We start from the raw sequence: 24,634 nt of genomic DNA on the forward strand, positions 1-24,634 counted from the left end.
CGCCAAGTCTCATTTTTAGCAGAATCTGCAGAAGAGAAAGCGATGAACAGAAAGAACGACAGATGGTTGAGGGAAGGAAGTCTGCCTTTCAGATAGAGTGATATATGAGTGAAAAAGAGGAAGACGTGGCAACGGACGAGGGGAGCCCCGTTGAGCGTTTATGACTGAAGGAGCAAAGGTTTGAAACAGGTTCACTATAGATAATAAATCTACACGGACATTATAGCAAACGTCTTTGCAGCGTAAAGTATTCAAATATTTTCATTTTCAATTCATTAAATCCTTTTATTCGTCTTCCTGCTCCTCCATTGCTGCATCTATTCAGCGTTTTCTTGCTGCCGCCTTGTGCGGATGCAGCTGTTTGTGTGCAGCGCAGGAAGACGCCCTCACAGCCAACATGCATTCTCAATTAGAGCCATGTGACGAGCTGGCACTCCCGTCCAGGCATCTGCCTTGGCAGCCAGACAGTCGCTGCCTTACAGCACAGCTGGGTCGCACAGAGGTGTGCAGAGCCAACGCTGAGCTCTTCCTCTCACTTGTCTGCTGAACTCTTCCGAAAGCTGAGTGGGAGGGGCGTAAAATGTGCGGCGCAGGGACCATTTGCGGCCCTCTGAAGGGTTCTGGGCGGTCCAAATGAAGCAAATCTGACCTACAAGTTTAGATGGTTTTTGCATTTGGAGACTTTTTCAACCCCGACAGCAGGGGTGTCCAAACTTTTTGTAATATTGGCCAAAAAGGAAATTCAAGCTAAAATCAGGCAAATAAAGTAGCCAGATTTTTCCCCCGTACTGGATATTTATTGTAGTTCCAAAATGTAAAGGGGTTTGTATGATAGAGTGTTATTGCCTTTGTAGATAAATAATAATCAAAATAATTTTACTGAGTTTCAAAAGTCAAAAAATTTCAACTTTCTAATCTGAGACATTTCCAAGTTTGTAATGAAAATTTCTGAGCTTATTGGTGGAAATTTGTTACTCTTTTTTAATTTTATTTTTTACTATTTTATCTACAGTGGCCAAATATATTTTGCACATTTCCTGTATTAAAAGAAAATCATCTAATTTATGTGTTGTGTTCAGTAATAAGAACAAGAACTGGGTCACTTTCTTTCAAAGCGTTTTCTACATTCAGCCAAGTTTACTAAATTAAATAAAAGCTGATTTTTGTGCATCATTTCAGTAAAAGTATCTGAATAAAGGTGAGTTTGCTTTTTGTTAAAGCTCGGTTATAAAAAGACAAACAATTTGTGTTTTACTTCACATTATTCATTATTCAACTGGATAAATTTGGATCATTTTTTAGTTGCAGTTGGAGGCCAAGGGCCAGTAATGGCCCCTGATCCACACTTTGGACACCCCTGCTTTACGGATAAATAACATATTCTTCAGACAGTTAGGTACACCAACGTGAACATGGTGTATAAGATATAATAAAATTGATTCCCAACTAGTAACAAAGTTTTTGCATTTATCTTAGTTGTGGAATAACTAGAACTGGGGTGTCTAAACTTTTGTCAGATGAGCCAAAATTGTTGAGTAAAAAGTCATGGGCCAAGAAAATTAAAAAAAAACTAAAATGAAGCAAATAATAATGATTATGATCACAATTAATCACAATAAGTCACAATTAATCGCGATTAATCACAACTAATCGTGATTAACCGTGAATTATTTGCTTGATTTTTAAAAATCACAATTAGCGATTGTGATTAATACCTAGTGGTTAAATGTTTTAATCGATATCACTGGTCTATGTCTGTGTGTTTATGTGTGTGTGTGTGTGTGTGTGTGTGTCTTACTGTGGCGGTCACGTTGCTGCTCTCTGACAGGATCGCTCCGGAGTTGTTGGAAGGCATGGCTGTTGTAGCTGACGGGTCCAGTTGGTTTCCTGACTCCTTTTCAAACCTGAGGAGAAAACGATGAAGAGGAGGAGAAATCCTGTTACAACCACACAAATTTTCCTTCCAGGCCTGCCACAATAACAGATGATAAATTGTTCCAGACATTATCGCAATAAATGACAATATTGTCATTTTAAGATAGTTTACAAGTAATATAATTGTAATAATAATGAAGGAACACATATTCAAAGATAAATATACTTTAAACTATAGTGAACATTTAACACTGGAGCTGGAAGACATTTTAAATATTGAAAATAAATAAATAAAACATCAGAAACAACAAATAAAATAAATAATTAAATTTCAGTAAATAAAATTATCCCCAAAAACAAAAAAAGGTTTAGCTGAGGCCAAAACACCACACTGAAGAGTTTCATCATCCAGTTTTTGGTAGAAAGAGAAATTATTGAGTTTTAATTTATAAATAGTTTATCATATCAGACTAATTTCCTTCCACTTCCCAATCATGCACAACTTCGTCTTGGTTTATTTAACAAAATTTTAATAAAAACATACTGCGACAGACTGGCGACCTGTCCAGGGTGAACCCCGCCTCTCGCCTGCAACGTAGCTGGAGATAGGCACCAGCAACCCTCCCGACCCCATTAGGGACAAAGGGAGAACAGAAAATGGATGGATGGATGGATAAAAACATAAAAATGTGAACAAATTTAAGCTGCCATTTTGGTCTGAATTCTGTTTTTTAACGTTTTAGAGGATTATTAAATCGATCCAAGGTGGGATGCTCTCCAGGTTTCATCTAAAATATTTATCTGTCTTTTAAAGTAAACATGTAGCTAAACGCAGGTTATCTGCAACTAAATGGGAGAAAATGTAAGAATAGGAGCGTAAAGGTAAACAGAGAAAGTGTGAGAGGAAAACTTCAGCTCTGGAGCTGACATGCCCATGCAGCCCTTCAGGTAAACAGATACAGTCTGGCACCGCGAATGTGTCCCTACATGCTCAATAAACACAACGCCGCTACTTCATGTAGCTGCATTCCTCTGAGCCTCCATGCTGGTGGACATGACTGACGGCTCTCAGCCGTCTGTGGCGCAGCGACGCAGCAAATCCACAGAGACCGAACCGGGTCGCACACGGGGTTCGGTTTCTGCGACGTGTCGCCGCAGGGCAGCCCGGAGGCAACCGGGTTTTACCCGACACCCCGACCTGCCCTGAGTCACAGAAACCAGCCTGAGATTAGCGAGAGTGTGACGAGGATTTCAGAAGCTTAAACGCCAAAGTCATCCAGAGTTTACCACAAAAAAAACTTCATTATTCTGTGACTTCAGGGCAGAATGTCAAATAAACCCAGGAATATTTTTACAGTTTAAAGTAAACGAGTCACTTCCAGAGACATTAGTGAAGCTACAGTTAGCTAGCATGAAAATGTATCAATGTATAATATTTACATATCAGTCGATATTGGTAATTATTTATTATTTTTTTAAGACCTCTCAGGTCTTCAGGTTCTGGTTCTGCTCTGCATCCCCAGAACCAGAACCAAACGAGGAGAAGCAGCTTTCAGCATCTATGCACCACAAATTTGGAACAAACTTCCAGAAAACTGTAAAACAGCTGAAACACTGACTTCTTTTAAATCTCAACTAAAAACCCACCTGTTTAGGATTGTATTTGAAATGTAATCAATTACAAATTTATTGATGGAACTTGACTTAATGCTGTGTTTTGATTATTGATTCTATATTGCGTTGTGTTTCTGTGTTTGTAATGATGTAAAGCACTTTGAAATGCCTTGCTGCTGAAATGTGCTATACAAATAAAATTTGATTGATTGATTGATTGATTTTTTGTTTTAAATATCTTGGACAAAAGGTTAAGGCAGCCAAACTGGTGTCATAACCTGTTTGATAGTTTTCTCTGCAAGTCTTTATTTTTAAGCAGTTTGTAGTAAAAACCTTAAACTGCTGCTGTGGCAGTTACTCAGCAGGGTGTTGCTAGGCAACCGAAGAGCAAGTGAGTTAGTTGATTCCACTCACTTTGCTCAGCTAGCTGAGTAGTTGAGCGGCTAAAGTCTTTCCTCTGCCTACATCACCCAGGATGCCGTGCGGTTCTGGATCGGATTTAAGTGAATATTCTAACAAAGTGACGATACTGAATAGTGGATATTCTATCAGACATATTATCTATAGCTATTGATCACATGTTTATTTGAATCTAAATTGTTATTGATAAATTGTGACTGCTGTGTCAAGCAGTCATCAAACAGCAGTGAATACGTTTAGCACATGGTGCAGGGTGACATATTTTCTGAAGTTATTGTACTTTTATCAACAAGTGCATCATCATTCACCTATTAAGCGATGGCTGCTTTCCACAAATGATATAGTCCATAGACTCGATTCGATTGGCAACATTTGTAACATTTTAATTTTCTTTGTGTAACCTATTCTCCTCATCGCCTGTGGGGGCGCTGCACCAAGAACCACTCAAAGAAAAACAAGAACGACTTTCTTCTTCACCAAATGTAAACAACAATTGAGTCGTGTCAGATTTAAACGGTTGTAGGATTTCTTTTTTGTTGTTAGCTAAAGCTCACGGGCCATTTCTCCCGCTAGCGCTAGGCTAATGCGTTTATTTTGGTTATATTTACCCAGAATGCCCTGCACTGTAGTCCACTTCCTGCTTTTGGAGTGGTTTCTGCTCCGCTTGGCGTTCATATATGGATTCAAACCACACCAGAGTTCACTTCAACTAAACCGAGACCTACACTGTAAAAACACAAAATCTTACCAATTATCCATCCATCCATCCATCCATTTTCTGGTCACCCTTGTCCCTAATGGGTCGGGAGGGTTGCTGGTGCCCATCTCCAGCTACGTTCCGGGCGAGAGGCGGGGTACACCCCGGACAGGTCGCCAGTCTGTCGCAGGGCAATCTTACCAATTATTTGTAGCGTAAATATAACTTATAAATATATTTTTAACAGGATATAGGAGATTGTTTTAAGTGAATAATTTATTAATAGTGATTTTTTAAAAGCACTGGTTCCACTGGTAGATTATTTCACTGACATATTTTTCCCACAAGTGAAACAACCTGCCAGTGGAACCAGTCTTTCTTTTTAATTTTTTTTACCAGAATTATGGATTATAGATTTGAGTTCAGCATGAAGTAATCTCCCCACAGCATGACAGGTTTTTGGAAAAAATACCACAGTTTTTAGAGTGAAGTTATTTCCTGTGACCAAATAAACATCCTAAGCATGAATGTGCCGACTGCTTCACTGCAAAAACACAAAATCTTTCTCAGGACTTTTATCTGGTTTCCAGTGCAAATATCTTTCCACACCTGGAGTAAAACAAAACAAACGTACAAATAACTTTTCAGTAAAATGTAAGACTTTGTTTTAAGTCAATAATTACTGAATATTGATTTAAAATTTTTTACCTGTAGCATGAGAAAAATGTCTAGTTTTGTAGCTTTTAGCTTGCTTTAACATGGGCAGCCTGAATCAGAGCCAAGAAATTGGCACAAAATTAATTTATAAAAAACACTAAATATAAGAACCTATTATGTGTTTAGAAAGAGCAGCCCACCTCTTTCCCACGGTTGTTGTTACCTTCTGGCTAAAGGCCAGTCCAAGTCTTTTGCTAACATATGCAGCATGAGTCAGAGTCAAGTCCTGCTGGAAAATGAAATCAGCATCTTCAGAAAGTTTATCTGCAAACAGAAACATCAAGTGTTGCCATATTTGCTGGTTTATGGCTGAGCTACGGTTCTGATGCTTCCCCAAACTCCTAAACAAGCTGTACATTACGGTTACCACCGTCACTGGTACACACTTCTTCCTTCCACTCAACTTTCCAACATTGACCTGGGGCAAAATTTAACGCTTAATTTTGGTTATTTAGCCTGTTTAGAGAAAAATTTAGGTTCATTTTTCAAAATTATATTTTCACCATGTTATTCATTCATTTCTAAATGTCATAGTTACAAACTAACTATTTAATTAGCAGGATTAATATTAGGTTCAATATAAATATTTAGCAAAGACAAAAACATTTTGCTTTTTGCAAATTCACTTGCCAATAACTGGAAGTGGACTACCTACATTTTATTTAATTTTTATTTACCCAGGTGCTATATAAATGAAATTAACTTTAACTTTAAAACATTTCTTTTCTTAGGGGCTAAAACACCCAAATTTTTGCTGTTAATTTTTAACTTTACGAACAGCATAAGGAGCCATCTTGTTTAGCTACGTTTTACCGCTCACAGGAACAACACCGACTCTACATAATAAGCAGATTAGAGAGGCGATGAGGCAAATTAAAACCCTAATAAGCTTCTTTATATCAGGCTTAGACGTTTCAAATTACAAAGTTATAAACCAAGTTTGGTCCAGTTTTATCCACTTCCATTTCGATATTATTCAGGTAAAAATGATCCATCCTGTCAGTCACATCAGCAGGAATTTACACTTTCCACAAACCAGGAGAACAATTACCTTCCATTACTGAAACTTTCTAACACCCACATTAACACCCCGATGGGACAAACTGTGAGAAAAACACAGATTCCTCACAGATAAAACCAGAAAATGTGCCTGGGGGAGTATTAATTAGCTGTTTGATCGGCTATGATCTCATTCTGTTCCAACTCAGTTTTTCAGATCTTTATCATGACACCAAAAAAGAGACAGACTGGGAACATCCGGAGTTCTACAAAGTATCTGACACCAGGATGGAAATGATCCTCCGGGCCCCGTGGCCGGCTCAGCAACGGATCAAAACGCAGCAAAAACAATCCACCAGGTTCAGGATTTATTCAAAAACAACCTGAAGGGAACAAAACCGCATTTAACGTAACAAAGTCGGATTATTTCTCACACAAAAACGAAGCATAGATTGAAAAAAAGTCAATTTAGAACATATTTCTCTGGGAAAAGTCCAATCTTTTAACTACAACTGGTTCTGCTGTCAGATTATCCCACAGTTTAATCCAGAATAATTTGATAAACAGTGCAGTTCATGGTCAGCTCAACCAATGACAGTTGGTCAACATTTACAATCATAAAGTCTCATGTGGTGAATAATAAACATTTAAAATGTGAGAAATTTAAAAAACTTCATGTTTTTAAAGACTCAGGCATTTTAACCACGTAGCCGAGTCTTTATAACAACAAATATCTTCACCATATTGTTTAAAAAAATAATATTGTACGCAAAGGAAAGTTTTCAGCACAAATCCGCCGCTGCAGTAAACATGCCAAACCCACAGAGGGCAGTGTAGCACAAAGCTAAGACCTGTCAGCCAATCAGAATGCTTCAAAACAAACACAACTTCCTGTTAGGAATTCAACATGGCGCCAAGAGGTTTATTAAACAGCAAAATAGAATAAAAAAATTGATCAAACACAAGACAATGATGATTAGTGGCCTAGTCAAAGCAATTTGGATATGAAATAATAGTATTTGTCGCAGACTGTGACGAACGGGACCCTAAATCTCTGTTTTCCTAAAAATAATTATAAAAAGAAAATTGTAAAAGTTGATTTGTTAGCACCGTCTGCAGATTAATTTCTTTGGGAGGCCAAGTCATGGAAAAGTTTGGGAAGCCTTGGACTAGGCCTCGGCTGTTCGGGTAAACTTGGAAATTTTCCCAACAGCTGCTTATGCTGCGTTCAGGTTCAGCTGGGATACTCTGAAGTGATAGCTCTCTCACTCTTCGGTTACCTAGCAACAACCTGCTGAGTAACTGGCGCAGCAGCAGTTTAAGGTTTCGCCTTATAACTGCTTAAAAATAAAAAAATACAGAGAGAAAACTGTGGATAAAACTGGAAAGGTCACTCCACCCGTTTATCTGTACTTCAGATATTTAAGACAACAAACTAATCAATAATTATCAATATCGACTGATATGAAACTCTTGTATCCTGACATGTTTTTCACTTTTGAGTCAGGAGTTTCATTATTTTCCTACAGAGCTGAAGACGAACAAACATTTCCACAGCGAGGAGAAGCTGAAACGTTGTATCCTCAGCGCATAACTTCTCTGCGTCTTTAGTGACAAAGAAAGAGGTTGAAATAAAGCAGCAGAGAAAGAGCGCAGGGCAGAGCGAGGGGCCAACCACACGGGGTCAGGGAGGACAAGGAGGCGGCGGCGCGGGGGATCACATCAAAGCCGCGCGGTGGCGAGAGATTAGGGTCCACTTTGCTGGAGGGGACCGGCCTCTCCCTGCACGGTGTGCATGTGTGCGTGAAGGGGAGCCGAGCCCCTCGGGTCTTTCTCTGGGCCCGCATTCCTCGGCCCTCGTTACTTTATGGCCCCTTCCCGTCCAGAACCGGCCCCGCAGCCAAGCGCCGCGGGTCTCGCTCCAGACACGATGGACACAAATACATGGAAAACATCCACACTGCCTCAAAACAAACAAAACAGATCTTTTTCAAAAACTAAGAACAAAAATGAGATTTTCTTTAATCTACTTAACAAAGCTTGTCGCATTCAATAATAAATAAAACAAACTCAATCATTTCCATTTGTAGGATTTATTGTTTTTCTGCTGCTTTGGACTCAACTGGAGCCGTTTTATTTACAGAGACTTCAAAGTCCAATTTATTTGCACTTTTGCTTATTTATTTTGAATATTTAAAATGTTAAATGTTCATTCGAATTTTAATGTTAATGAAGATCAAAGATCAATTTAAAGTTTGAATGTGTTCTTGCTTTATTACGCCATTATTATCATTATTTTATTTAAAAATGGTCTCAAAACGACAATATTATCGTTTATCGCAATAACTTCAGGGACAATTTATCGTCCAGTAAAATTTGTGACTCAGCGATAAACTGAGGATGAACTATTTTAATTAAACGAATAATCAGAATTATAATAGCATCCGGTTTCCTGTTAAACTAAAACATATTTCATCTGTTCTCAGCAATAAAAACAGAATGTTTATTTTTTTTAAAAACTTGCTGTATTCATCAAAGTTTTAATACTGGTGTAATTTAGTGGTCATGGTTACCATGACAACAGAGGGAAACCAGATGATCGCTGTAACTTTTAAATCGAAGTAGATTTTGATTTAAAAGTCATAGTTTGGTCCTAATTTATTTTCAAATTGTAGTCGAGGGGGCCTCATAAATTCAAACGAGAGAGCACAAAGGGCCCCCGAACCTCACTTTGAACACCCTTGATCTACAACATCTCACTCGTACATATTTAGTCTTCGCAAGGAAACTAAAACAGACTAAAACACTTTTGGAAAAGCTAAAAGTTTATGACTGAGCAGAAATTTAAAAGCAAGTGTTGACTTGTAACTGTGATAACTATAAATAATAATTATAACTATTATATTTATAACTAATTATTATAATAACTCCATTATTCCTTCTGTAAACAGTGCGCTGCTGCCTGGCGTCTGTGTTCTTCTGGGGTGGAGTTTGCTCCAAACTGGGTCATATCAACAGGACAATGTTTACAAATTCACAACAACAAATCAAGAAGTGTCAACGGCCCAGTCAAAGTCCAGACCTAAGTAGGATTAAAAAAGCTGCTGGGCTTTGAAATCAAAGGATCTGCTCATTTTTAATGCATAGGTGTGAGTTTATTGCAAACTTTCTGCATAAAAGGTAAAAAACATTGAAGTGCTACCTCCCACCTGCAGGTGGCAGTATATATTAGTACATGTATGTTAGTAAGAAAAAACGAGATATTTACGTTTTTAGACAAAGTTAACTCTAGTCCACCTCCAAACGTCGGTCTTGAAGTGAACTCTGGTTCAGTTGAATGCATATGTGAACACCAAGTGGACCGGAACCCGCTCCAAAAGCAGGAAGTGGACTACAGCACAGGGCCTTCTGGGTAAATACAACCAAAACAAACGTGCTAGCCTAGCGCTAGCAGGAGAAATGGAGAAATTTTTGCCTAAGATAAAGAGAAATCCTTCAACCGCTAAAATCTGACGCCTCCATTTTAGTCTCATTTGGTGAAGAAGGAGGAAATTGCGCTCAGTGTCTTCTTCAGAGGATTCTGTTCTCAGTGATTCTTGGTGCAGCGCCCCCACAGGTGAGGAGGAAACTGGTTGCTCAACGGGTTTGGTTGGTTTTTCACAGAAAGTTTAACAAATATTGCAGTTGATTTGAACCCTATGCAATGCTGGGTTCTGTGGACGTCGGTCCCATCAGATCATTTTTACCCACAATGATGCCTGCATCTCCTGAATTAAACGTTTCTGCCACTTTATTGGTTAAATTGGCTACTTGCATGGAAATCACAGTATTTCTTCCCGTCTCCTCCCGTTTTCTTCCAGCCTTGATTTGCATCTCCCTGGAACATGCTGTGATTTAAAAAAAATCATTGCTTCTTCATCTCTAACTCCAAACCTGTTTAATAACACCGGTTAATAACAGGAGCAAGAGGAGGAAGTTCAGCCAGTATAAAATCCCCACCGTCTGTACATGTTCAAATACCTGAGCATGTCCAAAACCAGGAAATAAGGAAGCACAATCAACACTTAACCACATACTCTTAAAAAATACAGCAGAAAAATCTGCTGTTTTACAAAAAAACTCCCGCTTATTGGTGATTAAAACAGATTTTAGCGCACAAAATGAAGGAGTCAAATATCTGCAGCTCATTCCTCGGTGAGCCGGCCATGTATGATGCGGTTGTACAACAGCTCACTTTGAACGCAAAATAGCGGAGTTTTCCTGACACTAAACCCGCTAACAGCTGCGAAACACGCGAATAAACGTCCGGGGATAAGAGAGGGAAATGCAAAACCTTCCAGTGGTGTTTCAGAGTTTTCCCCAGATGATGTTTAAGGTCTTACCTGAGCGGACTCTGCAGCAGCTCTGGGTCTGATCTGCGCACATGGGGCAAAGTCGAGCGACCTGCCAACTTTACACGTGCGCAGAGCAGGAATTACAAGGGGAACCAACCTGCGCGTAACACGCAGAAAACTCACGCTGCAGCTCGAACAGATGAGTTAAAGTGTTACAAACACGACAGACACGGGTTTTACTTACATAATCAATATCCGCGGTTGTTGCGCGCATCCGCAGCTGAAACTTGTGCAGGAGGAAGATGTTGACCTGGAGAGCCGAGGTGGATCTGGAGTCCCACACGGATGTTTGGCTGCCGCAGGCTTTTAAAGGTGGAAATGTCGACTCCCATTTTCTCCCCAGTAGAAAAAAAAAAGCCATCATTCACGCAGCTCTACAGTTCTGGAAGCAACATATTTCCACCTTAACTTAAAAACACCTTCAAACCCTTACAACCCTTGATTTTTTTTCATATTTTGTCAGCAAAACTTTGATTTTATTTAAGTAAACAACTCAAAAGTGAAAGAAAATCAATCAAACAAGTTTATTTTTATAGCACATTTCAGCAACATGGCAGTTCAAATGCTGTACATAATAAAGACACAAAAATACAAAGTGATAGAAACACATTCAACAACTGAAGAAAAACACTTCTGTGACCTGCAAAAACACAAAATCTTACCAAGAATTTTTGCATATTACAGGAAAACATTTGACTGTTATGATTAAATAATCTGCCAGGGAACCTTAAGAACTTAAAATAGGCTTTTCTTACTGGAAACTTAATTTAGTTTTGTATGTATTAGGGCCATTGGAGATAAACTAAAGAGTTTGAAACATCAAAATTTGTGGGAAAATATTTAGAAATGTTGCGATTAATCTAATAAAATTGATTGATTTTTTAAAAAGTTTCTGAATCTAAAAAGTTGCTAAAATTTCTCCAAAATGTAGCAATTAATCTCAGAAATTCCCTAGAAAAATCTTTAAAATTTCAGAGTTTGAAATGTTGAAAATCTGCTAGAAAAAATTTCTAAATATTGAGATTGATCTCAGATTTTTTTGAAATTTCTGAATCTCAAAATTTTAGAATGTTTTCTCACAAATTTTCAACATTTCAAACTCAAAAACTCCCAAAAATTTCTAAGATTGATCTCAATGTTTCAGATTTTTTGGGGGAGGAAATTTTCTCTTTTTTGTTTTTTTATCTAGTGTCTCTAAAACACAATCATAAATTTCTTATAGGGAGATATTTTCCTCTTATAAATGAACATTATAGTATATCAAATAGTTATTTAATTAAAATTAGCTTATATATCTTGGTGGAAAGTTACTTGTAAGTTAATTTTGTTACTTTAAGTGTATTTTAATATGTCTTAGTTTCCTTCTAATTACAGGCTCATTTCTTTTTCATAAAGTGCTTTACTTTAAAGCAAAACATTTAAGTAAAAACCAAATGTTTTCTGTATTTTAATCTATTTTCAGTCTGACTTCTCCGTGTAAAACGTTGCTTTGCAGATTTTTTAGGTCCTTTTCCTTTCAGAGGGTCAAACCCATTCTGCGCATGCGCGTGACCACAGTGAACCCGGAAGTTGTCTCCTGGAATCAGCTGCGCAGCAGCAGCCAAAACACCGGATCGAGTTTATTCAGGGATAAAGCCCAAAAACATGCAGCTTCACTTCGCTAAGGACGTGTTACCGGACTCTGTCGGTACCGACTTCCAGAATCTGAACAAATTTAACGAGCAGGTAAAAAAAACAAGAACCGCTGAGCTGGTTACGGAGGAATTAGAGCTAGTTTTCCTGTTTTCCGGTGAGATTTATGGGAAACTATAAACATCTTAAATGCTCGTAGGTGTTTCTTCGGAATTTATAATTTTATATGTTTAAGATTTGGATAACTAACGGTAAATAAAAAGGTTTAAATGCATAAAAGCATAAAAACATCAATGAAATCTTAAGCAGTTCTCATGTTTCTCATGCAAACGTTTCAAATTTCATTCAAATAACCAGATCATATGTAATAATATGCTTCAATGCGTCATAAACTGCTGACCTTTGCCCTTTTTACAACTTTCCATCACGTGACAGCAGTTTTTCCCCTAAGTGAACCATCACAGGATGTGCAGTGCTCTTAAAAAGTATTTACTTCCCTACAGATTCATGTTATTTTTTTGCTTGTTAAAGGAAAACTCAACCCAAACAAACCCGACCCTTTGTGAAAATGTGTTAAATCATATATTACCAAAGGTTAAACCCACGTTTTGTGTATAATTTCTATCCATAGATCTCTACAGTCAATATGTAGCTTGAACAGAACCTGTTTGTAATATTTAAAAAAAGTTAGGGAGCAATTTTTACAGACGCAAGGAATTTTGATAAAGATTAAAATAATTATAGATTACATCTATTTAGAACGCAAATAAAAATGGAAAAGTGTCCAAAAAGAAATAAAGGACTTATTATCACATATATAATAATAATTACTATTATTAGACAAGAAATATTTATTTGTATATCATTTTTTATTATTATTTTGAGTGGAATCAGATTTCATTTGACTGAGATTTCAGATATAATTTTTAAGAAACTGCACTGTTTGTTTACCTCAGTAAACCTAGAAACAATAGTTATGGTGTTTTATAACAACAAGCCTTTTGAGTGTTTGAATGTAGTTTGAGCAAAATTTTAAAAAAGCTATAAAAGTAATAGTGCTCATTATTTTTTACAATGCATAATAATAATAATAACCAACAAAGTAAAAGTAAAAATGGACAAATAAAATTGTTTTTGCAATTTTAACTATGAATAACATTTAATATATATATGATTATGAGACAGATTTCAACTGTATTTAATACAAATATTTATCTTGAACTACTAGTAGAATAAAAGCAGAAACATTAGTGTAATTAAATATAAATAAAGTGTTTAGGCCTGAGGACGACATGCAGTAGCAACAAGAAACACTTACAGACGGCGATGAACGTTTAAATTACACAAAGTAATGTGTTTTTTTATTTATTTTTTAAATATCTGCAGCAGTTTAGTCGACTGATTGAAATTCTGTTCCAGTTCCTCCTGGACCCGAAAGAGGTGAGTGGAAAAGAAATGAGACTTTGAGCTTTGATAAATCAACCAGAGTAAAACGCTTCTTTTCCCTTTGTGTGTGTGTGTGTGTGTGTGTGTGTGTGTGCGTGTGTGGGGGTGTGTGTGTGTGTGTTCAGACGGACAGATTCGTGCAGCAGCTGACAGAATTTGCAGGGGAACACGGGATGAGCGCCGGTCCGCTGAGGAACCTGATGAAGAGCGTCCTGCTGGTCCCTCAAGGTGGGAGAAACTAGCAGGAGGCCAATTAGATTTTTTCTTTCAGAGAGAAGAGATTTTACCCGACAACCCCTCCAAACAAGCTAAGCTAGCAGTCAAGAGTCTACAGAGCCTTCGTTTTATGGGTTCTTTTCATGCTTTCAGCAGTGGTGTGGACACTTTTACTAAGCCGCTAACATTGGAGCTAATTTTTTATTAGCTCTTTTGCTAGCTTTGAAAGCATTTAGCGCACTTAGCTTCCCTTAAATACATTTTTTTGAATAAATTCTAAAGCATTTCTTTACTTGGATGGTTTGTGAACTTTCAGGTGAATGAAGGTGAAGTTTTGGTTGTCGACTTTTAAGTATTCTACTGTTTCTTTAGTACTTTAGCACTTTTGCTAGCCTCAAAATTATTTAACTCGTTTAGCTTATTTTAAATTAATTTGTCCGCATACATCCTAAAATACTAATTTACTTGGCTTGTTTTTAATATTTCAGTTCAATAAAGGGGAAGTTTTAGTTTTCGACTTTTATAAATTCTGTTAATAAAGAAGCAAATTTTTCCTTTAGCACATTTGCTACCTTCGACAATGATTAGCGCACATAGATTCCCCTAAATTAATTTTTCCATATGAATTTTAAAACGTGAAATTGCTTAGCTGGTTTGTAAGCTTTTTGTTAAATAAGGTTGAATTTTTGATTATCGACTGTTAAGTTTTTTGCTAATAGCTGAGCTAATTTTTTGTTTGTCACTTTTGCTAGCATTAAAAACATTTGGTGCATTTAGCTTCCCCTAAATAAATTTTTCTAGATGAGTTCTAAGGTGCTAATGTACACGGCTGGTTTGTAAGTTTTCACTTTAATTTTGGGTTTTTGACTGTTAAAAATTCTGCTAATAGTGAAGCTAGCTGATTGGTTAGCATTTTTGCTAGTTTGAAAACATTTAGCGCACTTAGCTTTCCCTAAATCAATTTTTCCATATGAATACTAAAGCACTAATTCACTTGGCTGGTTTGTGAGCTCTCAGTTGAGTAAAGTTGAAGTTTTGGTTATTGAATGTTCATGTTTTTCAGTTAGTCAGACGTTTCTATTCATGCTTTTATCTTGAAGCTGTTAAAGTGACTCTGCTGTTTTCTCCTCAGGGGCTCTGAAGAAAAACCTGACGACCGAGCAAGTCAAAGAGGACCTGCTCACATTAGGTTCTAGTTTCAAACTCTAACTGACTTCATTGTAAATCAAATGTTAAATTATGTTACCTGAACTAAAAAGGGTTTTTCTGTTTATCCCTCAGGACTAAATGATGAGAAAGCTGTTCACTTTTCTTGCCAGGTAAATATAGAAACCCTTGAATTTGATGGATCCTGTAAGTTTAGAGGCTCTGATGAAGTTCTGATTAGTTCATAAGATAAATAAATTCTGATAACTTTCATTTAGGAGAACTAGCAGGCATTTTAGCATCATTTACTCACTGTTAGCATCTAGATTAATATTTATATCCAATTCATTTAAAGAAAATCTGATGTGATGACTTCACCATGAGTGATCTGATGGGTCAGATTCGTTCTAGCTGGGAAACGTTCATCAAGTCCAAAACCAACCGTTTCTGCGCTGACTTTTGTGTTTTACAGTCCAGAACTCTGGTTCTGATGGCAGAGAAGGCTGTTTTATTGTTCGGACTAATTTATCTGCAAAATACAATGGCAAATTAGGCACATTGTAGATAAAAATATATTGAAAAAAACAAGAGTAAATGTCCGCTAAGACACTCTGAAGTTCTAAGATTAATCTCAGACATTTTCTACCAAAAATGTGAAAATTTTTGTTAGAAAAGTCAAACATTTGCTAGATTCAAATTTTTAGATTAATCTTGGAAATTTTCTAGAAAATCAAGGAAATTTCTGAGTTTGAAAAGTCAAATTATTCTCAGGAATTTTCTAGAACCTTTTTTTTTGACATTTTCAGAGTTGAAAAGTCAAACATTTGCTAGAAAACACTGAAAGTTTCAAAAGTCAAAAATGTTTGACTTTTGGAAAATGTTTGAGATCCAAGAGTCACTTTTTTTTTTTTACTTTTAAAACGCTAAAGTTTCCACGTTTTTTCCTCGAGAATTTCTGAGATTGTCAAAATTTTGGCGTTTGGAGCAAAACTACAACTTTTCAAATTTAGAAATTTCTACGTTTTTTTTCTAGAAAATTCTTGACTTCTCAAACTCAAACTTCCTTGTTACTTCTACAAAATTTATAAAACTTTTAGGCAGAAATCTACAAAAAAACTTTTATGCCGTTGTAGCAAAAAGCTTTAACAACCTGGAAAGTTCAAATTTATCATTACATTTTTGAAAGGTTTTCTCTTTTTTTACTCAAGCTAGTGAGCCAGCTTTGTTTTAGCATTGTTAGCACGTGTGAAGGTGTGAATATGAGCATCTGAAAACAATTTATGAGTCAAATCAAACAGTCTGGTTATTTAAAACCACATTTTACTAATGCTAATGTAGCTAATCCTAGCTAGATCAGCTAATGTAGCTGATGCTAACTGTATCACAGTGTTGAGGTGTGCTGAGGGCGGCCATCTTGTCTCTCTGTGTGCTGCAGTGGGGGCAGCATTATGCTGCGCTGTCCAGGCTGGCGGTGGGACAGACGCTGATGGTCAACCAGCTTGTCGACATGGAGTGGAAGTTTGGAGGTGAGACGACTCAAATCGTAGCCAAACGATCGCAGGGGAAAATATTCGCCAGGATAAATTCGGTCGCTGCAGAACATCGACGTTGGCTCCTGTCAGAAGAATAATGGCGGCCATATGGTCACGCATTTTATGATCTTCAGATAAAAACTAAATGGTGAAATAATAAAAAGTGTTTGCAGAGTTTCTGCACAACCTGGAAAAATCAGGATTTTCCAGGATTTTAGGGATATGTGGAGAGAAATAAGGGATGAGAAATATCTTAAACATTATCCATCCATCCATCCATCCATCCATCCATCCATCCATCCATCCATCCATCATTTTCTTTAAGTCTGTCTTTTTCTTCCTTTCTTTTCGTCATTATTTTTTGTTTCTTAATTCATTCATTCCTTTCTTTCTTGAATCGTGTTTCTGGTAAATTGTTGAACCCAGTTTGTTTTCCGACTCAAACTGGGATGTTTTCTCTCGTTCCCAGTGACTGTCGGCACCAGTGAGATTCAGAAAGTGGGAAACATTTTTCTGCAGGTAAAACTTTCAGAAAACAATCCAAAGTTGTGAGATTTTTCATGTCTTTTATTTTTATTTTACCCCAACCATTCCTCTGCTGTCCTGCAGTTGAAGCTGGTGGTGAGGAAGGGAAACTCGACTGAAAATGTTTTCCTGGGTGAGTCTCCATTTTAAATCGATTTGACTGATTTCTTCAACAATAAAATTCTAATTTATTTTGATTTTATGTGAGAGATCAACATAAAATAAATAAAAATGTCAAGTTTTAGAGTGATAAAAAGTGAAACTTTTCTCTTTATCTCCAAAGTGCTTCATAATCTATTTTTTCTTGATTTCTTTTGGAAAATTAGTAGCAACTTTTTCACCATTTTCCTGACCGATATTTATATTTTTCACCTAAATCTGTCTCCTTTTGTTGTTTCCTCCAGAACTGACACTTCCTCAGTTTTACAACTTCCTGCATGAGATGGAGAGAGCAAAGGCCAGCATGGAGTGTTTTGCTTGAATTTAAGTGTGTGTGTGTGTGTGTGTGTGTGTGTGTGCGCATGTGTGTGTGTGTGTGTGTGTGTGTGTGTGTGTGCGTGTGTGTGTGTGTGTATACGCCAAACATTTGTACTTAATCTGATAATAAATACGATTAAAAATGAAACTGTTTTGTCAGATTGAAGATTATTGCTCTGAACCTTCTGGATTAATGAATAAAATTATATTCTAAAAATTATTATATTTTACTTATTCAAATGGCTGCAATTTGCAACAAATGTCGTCTCAAAGCACTTTACAAAAAATAATAAATTCAATCACACATTCATTCTGATTGATCCTAGTTATCAAACAGTAAATTAAGTTCAATTAATTATTGAACTTGAGCCTAGTCTTAAAACTACACAGCAGTATAAATTTGTAATGGAAACTTTCCATCACAAATTTGTCTTCATTCCGCTAATGTCAAAAAACACAATTTTACAACCTCGGTATTTGTATTAAATAAGAAACGCAATTAAAATTACATGTGAATAAGTTACTAAATATCTGCCGCGCCTCCAACTACTTCCGGTTGTCTTCTTCGTGGTTTACGCATATGGCAACTTCCGGGTTTTTGATCGTCTGACTCGAAACAGGTGTTTCCATTGTAGTTTTGTGAAATAAAGAATTTCGATACAAAAAAACCAACTCATCTTAGCGCCAGAACTGAAAGAAAATCAAATGTTTTTTTTTTTTTTATAACTGTCGTGTTTCTATTGAGCAAATTTATTTAAACTAAACGCTGGTACGAAGCTAGTCCGTAGCAAGCAGCTACTAGCTAGCACCTGCGTTTACCTAGCAGCTTCATGAGATGGAGGTAGTTAGGTAACTACCTAGTAACTACCAGAAACTGGTAGTTACTACCAGTAGTTGTTTTGTTTTTTTGCTGTATAGAAATAGTTTCTTTTTCCCCGCAAAACTGCAATGGAAACACGTTTTCGGATCTCACGAAGACAACAGGATAGTTGAATTATTATTTTAATACCTTGAGTGATTTTAATTGAGTTTTGAATTGAAATACCGCAGTTGCGAAATTACGTTTCTTTTCGACAGTGGCGGAATATAAACGACGTTTTGCGTGTACTTGTAAAGTGGCCGCAGTGATAACTACAGGTTCTGTCTCCGTTTCTCTTTAAATTGTGACTCAAACACATCAGGAAAACCTTCCGAAATGTTGCAAACTTTCCACCTGACGCTAACTGTAGCATAAACTGCGGACCAAACAGCCTAAAAATGAAAACAATGGTTTCATTTGTCAAAGAAACGCCAGCGGACAGGTGAGTCCTGTGAGTTTCTCCGTTTTGTCTTTAGTTCCTCTTTGTGAGTTTTTTTCCCGTTGGCTTTCCTGCCCCAGTGCAGCTGATTAGACCAGCGGGACAAAGTCCGACCGCAGACTTCCTCCTGCTGGATGCATAGACATGTTTCCTCCCCGATGTATTTGCGCCGTTCAGCCATAAAACCCGCTATCTTGGTCGCACACATGAGCCTTGAGGAAACGCTCCGTTTGAGCCCAGCGGCAGATTCCGTTTATTTAACCTCCATTTTCCTTAATTTGCAGTATTTTGAGTAAAAACACACCCAATTCCAGCCAAAGTTGATCACTTTTGTTTGTTTTGCTGATTGATAGATAAATCTGAATAAACGTAAATATATTAAAGATGGAAGGAAGAAGGATAAATGCATCAAAATAAAAATAAACGCAACATTCCACCAAATATTTGAGTAACACCACATGCTGCTATACCACCAAAAGGAAATGAAAAAAGGAAGTAATAAAAGAAGGGAGAAAAATAAGGAATTAACGAAAGAAGGAAAGACAAAATGAAAGGATGATGGAAGAAAGGCCAGAGTTTTTATTTCCTGTCTGAATTTGAAAATGAAGTCAAATCAAGAGCTGAAGATTGTTTTGAATTTCTAACATGGAGAAAATAAAAACTTTTCATCATCATTCCAACCTTCTTCCCGTTGAACCAAAACTTTTTACATCAGAATGGAAACTGAGAACTTCCGGCTAATTCTGCTGATCCGACCAGAACCAGAACAAACCACGCAGCGCCTGTTTGTGGCCATTAGATGGCGCCACTGACCAAAGGTTCTCAGATCAGAGCGGAAACTGCAGGACCAACTTGGTAAAACATTTGATTTAACTCAGTTAATGGAGAGCGTTGCATGTTGGTCATTTGAAGATACACTGTTAAAAATTATCAGCAATAATTAAGATTATTTAAAGAAAAAGATGGCGGTTAAACTTTCAAAATAATATATTTCACCATTTATAAATGTCATAGTATAAATATTTAATTTGAAGTTATACATTTTTAGTTAATCAGCTTAATACTTTGCCTCAAACTAAATAATTAACTCTAAAGTAAATATTTAATTTTTAAGCTAAATATTTAGCTCCAAACTAAATATTGAGTTAACAAGCTGGTTATTTTTTGCTAAATTTACCCTCAAAGTAAACATTTAACTTTAAACAAAATATTGAATTAGCATTCTAAATGTTTATTTTCCAAAACAAATTTTTGGCTCCAAACTAAATATTTAGCTGAAAAGCTAAATATTTAGCTGGGAAGCTAAATATTTAATTTGAGCTACATTTATAGTTAGCATGCTATATGTTTAGCCATAAACTAAACTAAGCTAAACATTTAGCTTCATTAGCAAGCTTAATATTTAGCCTACTAGCTAAATATTTAGTTTAGACCAAAGTACTAAGATCTAAACTAAATATTTAGAGCTACATATACAGCTCTAACTTGAACAAATAGCTTGCAAACTAAATATCTACTTTGTAGCTAAATATTTAGTTTCAGAAATGTTTTAAAAATGTATCTTCATCCAGGCTAGCAGAGTTTGTGTTACGTTGTATTTTTACCCCAGGAAAACAGAAAATCTGGTTAACTGGGAGTTTCTATAGATAATCTGACATGTCGTTTGGACTTTCAGCGTCGGATTCAGCTACTGCAAATAAAGATTAATTTATTTTTATTTTATTTATTTTATTCGTTTTTACACACATTCACCTCATTATTGGTGAATGATCACCAATAATGCTCACTGGTTGTTATTAAATCTGTGGAAGAGTTGGTGATGTTATGTTTGCAGCGGTTTTTATTTCCGTCCCACTGCGTCTGTTTTGTTTTTGTTTTGTTGCGCGGCTGCATGTCGGTGTGTTTGCAGGTTCGGCGGCTCCGTTCGGGTCCCAGCCAGGAGTCACCAGCAGACCTCTTCACCAACGCCCACACACACTCCCTCCAGCTGACTGGCGCCATGGCAACCAGCAGAGCCATCCTGGTCCTGTGTGTGTGTGTGAGACCAGGTGTGTGTCTCATCGGTGCTTTTTTGTGTTCTCCATCGTTTCCCCTGAGGGACACAGATGTGCATCAAGCTCCACATGCATGAGGCAGACGAAGAGCAGATGGTTGCTCTGCGTTTATGTTGCTAATGTGCGCAAATCTTTGTCTGTAATTCGCTAATATTGAACAAAATAAACACAATTTCCCAATTATTGTGTTTCTATTAAGTAAGAAATTAAGTTAAAGTCGCACATGAAAAAGCTTGTTGGAGTCATGGTTGTCCAATGTGCGGCCCAGGGGCCATTAGTGGCCATTGGACTGGTTTTAAGTGGTCAAAAATGATCCAGATTTGTCCCGTTGATACAGATCGAGACTGTTAATATTTTAACAATGTAAAATGTAAAGTACAACAAAGTCTTTGTCTTTCTATAACTCTGAAATTTCCAAGTTTTTTCTAGAAAATGTCTAAGTGTAATCTCAAAATATCTGAGTTTTTTTCTAGCAAATGTTTGCCCTTTCACATTTGGAAAATTTTTTCTTTTTTTTAGAAAATTTCTGAGCTCAATCTCAAAAATGTTAAATTTTTTTCTAGAAAATATTCAACTTTTAAAACTCGGATATTTCAAATTTTTTTCTGCAAAATTTCTTTCAGGTTTTCAACTTTTGAAACTCATAAATCTCCATGTTTTTTTTCTTGAAAATATCTGAGTTTCATGTAATTTTTTTGATCTGTAAGGCCGTTTGTGCCTCAGACAACGGAAAGCAGAAGGTCTTTGTGAAGGAGAAGGTTGGACTGTTTTGAAACTTACTTTCACTTCCTAAAGTCGAGTTTATTTTAATCCTGCTGATCGAGTTGCTCTTTTCCTGCCGCCTTTCTGTTTCTCCTTTGAGGCGTTTAGACACAAACTTCGTGGTCGAATGTGTTTCCAAGCACGTTTATCCTGGTCCCTGGTTTTTACAATGAAGATAAATCAGAAGAGGGTTTTATTTTGTCCGAAAATGCATTTTTACTTGACTGTGATGGTTTTACTGGTTAGGTAAAACACATTTAAAAACATAACAATCATCCTAATCCTTCTTTGTTCTCTACATCCTTCTCATTTCTCTTTAAAATCCATTAAAATTATTCACATCTTCACTGTTTTTTAAATCTTAAATACAAAATGTTTATTTAAAAAAAAAACTGTTTTGGCTCAATTTCCACGCTGCCTGTGTTGCTCTTTCATCAAATAATTTATTTTAGCCTTTATGCTCCAGTTAGCTATTAATTGTCTACTAAATTAGTTGAAGATTATCTGATCAACTGTTCAGTCCTATTTTTTAAACCTTCATACCTTCTCCCAGTGCTCCCAGTGCTAACTAGAAACAACCAGTCAGATCCAGGAGGCCCCCCTTTCTCTCTGTTACGATGCCGCTAGCATAGCATGTTGTGAATGCTAATGCTAGTTAGCATAGCCACCGATGACGGCGGATAAACTGCTTTTCTGTATCAGTAGGTTGTTTCTCCGCCGTTAGCACATTTAGCAGCAGCCAGAGGACAGCAGAGCATCCAAACATTGTACTCAAGTAAAAGTAGCGCTACTAAAAGATATTTTTACTCTAGTAAAAGTAAAAAGTATACTTCGTCCAAGAAAGTACTCAACTACTGATCAAATTATCACTTAATATTTAAAAAGGACATAATCAGACGGTATAAAATATAAGTGTAAATTTTGGTATTTTAACGACCAAAATAATTCATATTAGTAATAAAAATAATAAAGATTTTTTTCCAATCAGTTTAATCAGTTTCAATAAGAAACTGATGAAACTTTAATAAAAACTGCAGGTGTGTGTCTGTGTCTGGTGGATTTTTGGTTAAAACGTGTTTTTCATTCAGTGGGCAGAAAATCCACAAATTTCACTCAAAATTACTCAAGTAAAAATAAAAATATTCCTAAAAGGAAACCTTTATTTCTTTAATGCAGAATTAAAGATTAATTGGCTAATAGTTATTAGTTGACGATTATCTAAATAGCCGATAATATTTTTGATGTAAAAAACAAAACAGGAGGATTAATACGTTTGTCCCGAAGTCTTGGTCTAAAATTGGTCAATTTAAGTTTGTTTGTATCTTTTCTGTTTGTTTTTGTTATTTTTACCGAGTGAAACACAAAAACCTGTTGCATGTTAAGTTTTAACATCTGCCCACGTCTGTATGTTTCTTTTTGTCTTGATTATTTCTCTGACATCCATTTCCTGCTTCTGGCTGCCGCGTGCGGGTCCCGCCGGACGGTCCGGGTTGGACCCAGTTGGATGTGGACGGTACCTTGATCAGGACCCGCTTTCTGTTCCCACCTCCAGCCCGGCGGAGGGAACAATGAGGCGCAGCGGGACGCTAACAGGTGTCCGCCATCAGCTGGAAGAGGAGGGCCGAACCGGACCGAACATGCGGCCCGTTCGGCTCCACTAGCAGAGTCTTCCTCACGGGAGGAAGAGTGGGAGGCGCTGGCTGACATCCCCCACGGGACCGGGCCGAGCGAACAGGTGTGTCCCGGTACCAGCTTCCCGAACCGAGCCGGGGAGTTTCACCGCAGCTGGTGCGTAAATACCAGAGAAGAGGAGGAAGAGGAGGGTCCAAACTGACTAGTCGGAACAAATTCACGGGTTAGATCTTTTTTTAAATTATTATTTTTTATATACATATTTCCCGGATTTGGACGGACTTGCAGTTTTGTCGGAGAAATGTCCAAAAGTGGGTCATCTGGTCATTTCACTATGACAACGAGAAAATCCGCCGGTGCTGCTGGAGACGTGGATCCCATCTCCACCAGCAGCAGCACCGGTACCAGCAGGCTGCCGACCCAGACCCAGCAGAGCAGCCGGAGTCCCGCAGAAAGCGACCCGGTTCCGGGCGAGGCTCCGGAGATGGTCGGGGAATTCCGGGACTGGTGCCTGAAAACGTACGGAGACTCCGGGAAGACCAAGACCGTGACCCGGCGCAAGTACGACAAAATTCTCCAGACTCTGCTGCAGGAGGGCGAGGAGGACGGCGGCCATCATCACATCAACGCCAAGTTCAAATTCTGGGTCAGGTCCAAGGGCTTCCAGGTGGGCCGAACCGGCCCGGACGGACCGGTGCTGTACGTCCCCATCAAGGCAACGGTTAGTTCCCCTTTCTGTCTCTTTGTGTTTGTCCCATTTCAGGTGTGTGTGTGTGAGAGTGTGTGTGTTTTCAGATGATGTGGATGAACAGATTGGTTGCCATGGTAGCGGCAAACACCTGTGTCATTAGAGTCCAATTGGACCTGTCTGTGTCTGTTTGTTTTACAGTTTGGTAGTAACTAGTTACATTTACTCAATTATTTTTGCTTGAATAACTTATTTTAAATGTACTTTTAGGAGTATTTTTGCTACTTTTATTTGAGTAATGTTATTATGAAGTATTGCTGCTCTTACTGGAGTAAAAGTTCTGGATTTTCTTCCCACTGAATGAAAAACCAAACATATTTTAACCAAACAGTCACCTGACACAGACACACACCTGCAGTTTCCGTTAAAGTTTCTGAGCTTTCTTATTGAAAGAAACTGATTTGAAAAAATTTTCTTTTGCCTGATTTTGTTGTGTTTTGTTACTTATAT

At 37.3% G+C, this 24,634-nt stretch overlaps 3 protein-coding genes across 6 annotated transcripts in view; 2 read left to right on the plus strand and 1 right to left on the minus strand.

Moving 5' to 3' along the window:
• Positions 1-11,044, minus strand: part of dnmt3bb.1 (DNA (cytosine-5-)-methyltransferase 3 beta, duplicate b.1) — a 44,835-nt gene extending 33,791 nt beyond the window's left edge. For 3 of the 4 annotated variants that reach the window (XM_028011027.1, XM_028011028.1, XM_028011025.1), the window contains exons 1-2: positions 10,901-11,044; positions 1,799-1,904 (exon numbers count right to left, since the gene is read on the minus strand). In XM_028011027.1, coding sequence (XP_027866828.1) covers positions 1,799-1,904; positions 10,901-10,902 — 108 coding nt within the window. In that variant the 5' untranslated portion in view covers positions 10,903-11,044. Of the gene's footprint in view, positions 1-1,798; positions 1,905-10,704; positions 10,825-10,900 lie in introns of those variants that run through there. The other variant, XM_028011029.1, reaches the window with a different exon arrangement.
• A 1,220-nt stretch (positions 11,045-12,264) lies between these two features.
• On the plus strand, positions 12,265-17,838 carry commd7 (COMM domain containing 7). The gene is made up of 9 exons (XM_028009953.1): positions 12,265-12,441; positions 13,735-13,788; positions 13,920-14,022; positions 15,143-15,199; positions 15,292-15,329; positions 16,592-16,682; positions 17,158-17,207; positions 17,298-17,346; positions 17,618-17,838. The coding sequence occupies exons 1-9, from the start codon at positions 12,361-12,363 to the stop codon at positions 17,692-17,694; spliced, it is 600 nt and encodes a 199-aa protein (XP_027865754.1). The 5' UTR covers positions 12,265-12,360; the 3' UTR covers positions 17,695-17,838.
• Positions 17,839-22,935: 5,097 nt separating this feature from the next.
• The window catches only part of nol4lb (nucleolar protein 4-like b), an 88,325-nt gene continuing 86,626 nt past the window's right edge, over positions 22,936-24,634 (plus strand). Inside the window, exon 1 of the mRNA XM_028010019.1 lies at positions 22,936-24,157. Coding sequence (XP_027865820.1) covers positions 23,738-24,157 — 420 coding nt within the window. The 5' untranslated portion in view covers positions 22,936-23,737. The remainder of the gene's footprint in view (positions 24,158-24,634) is intronic.

This window comes from Xiphophorus couchianus, chromosome 24, assembly GCF_001444195.1.
Source record: "Xiphophorus couchianus chromosome 24, X_couchianus-1.0, whole genome shotgun sequence".
In the NCBI taxonomy this organism is placed as follows: domain Eukaryota; kingdom Metazoa; phylum Chordata; class Actinopteri; order Cyprinodontiformes; family Poeciliidae; genus Xiphophorus; species Xiphophorus couchianus.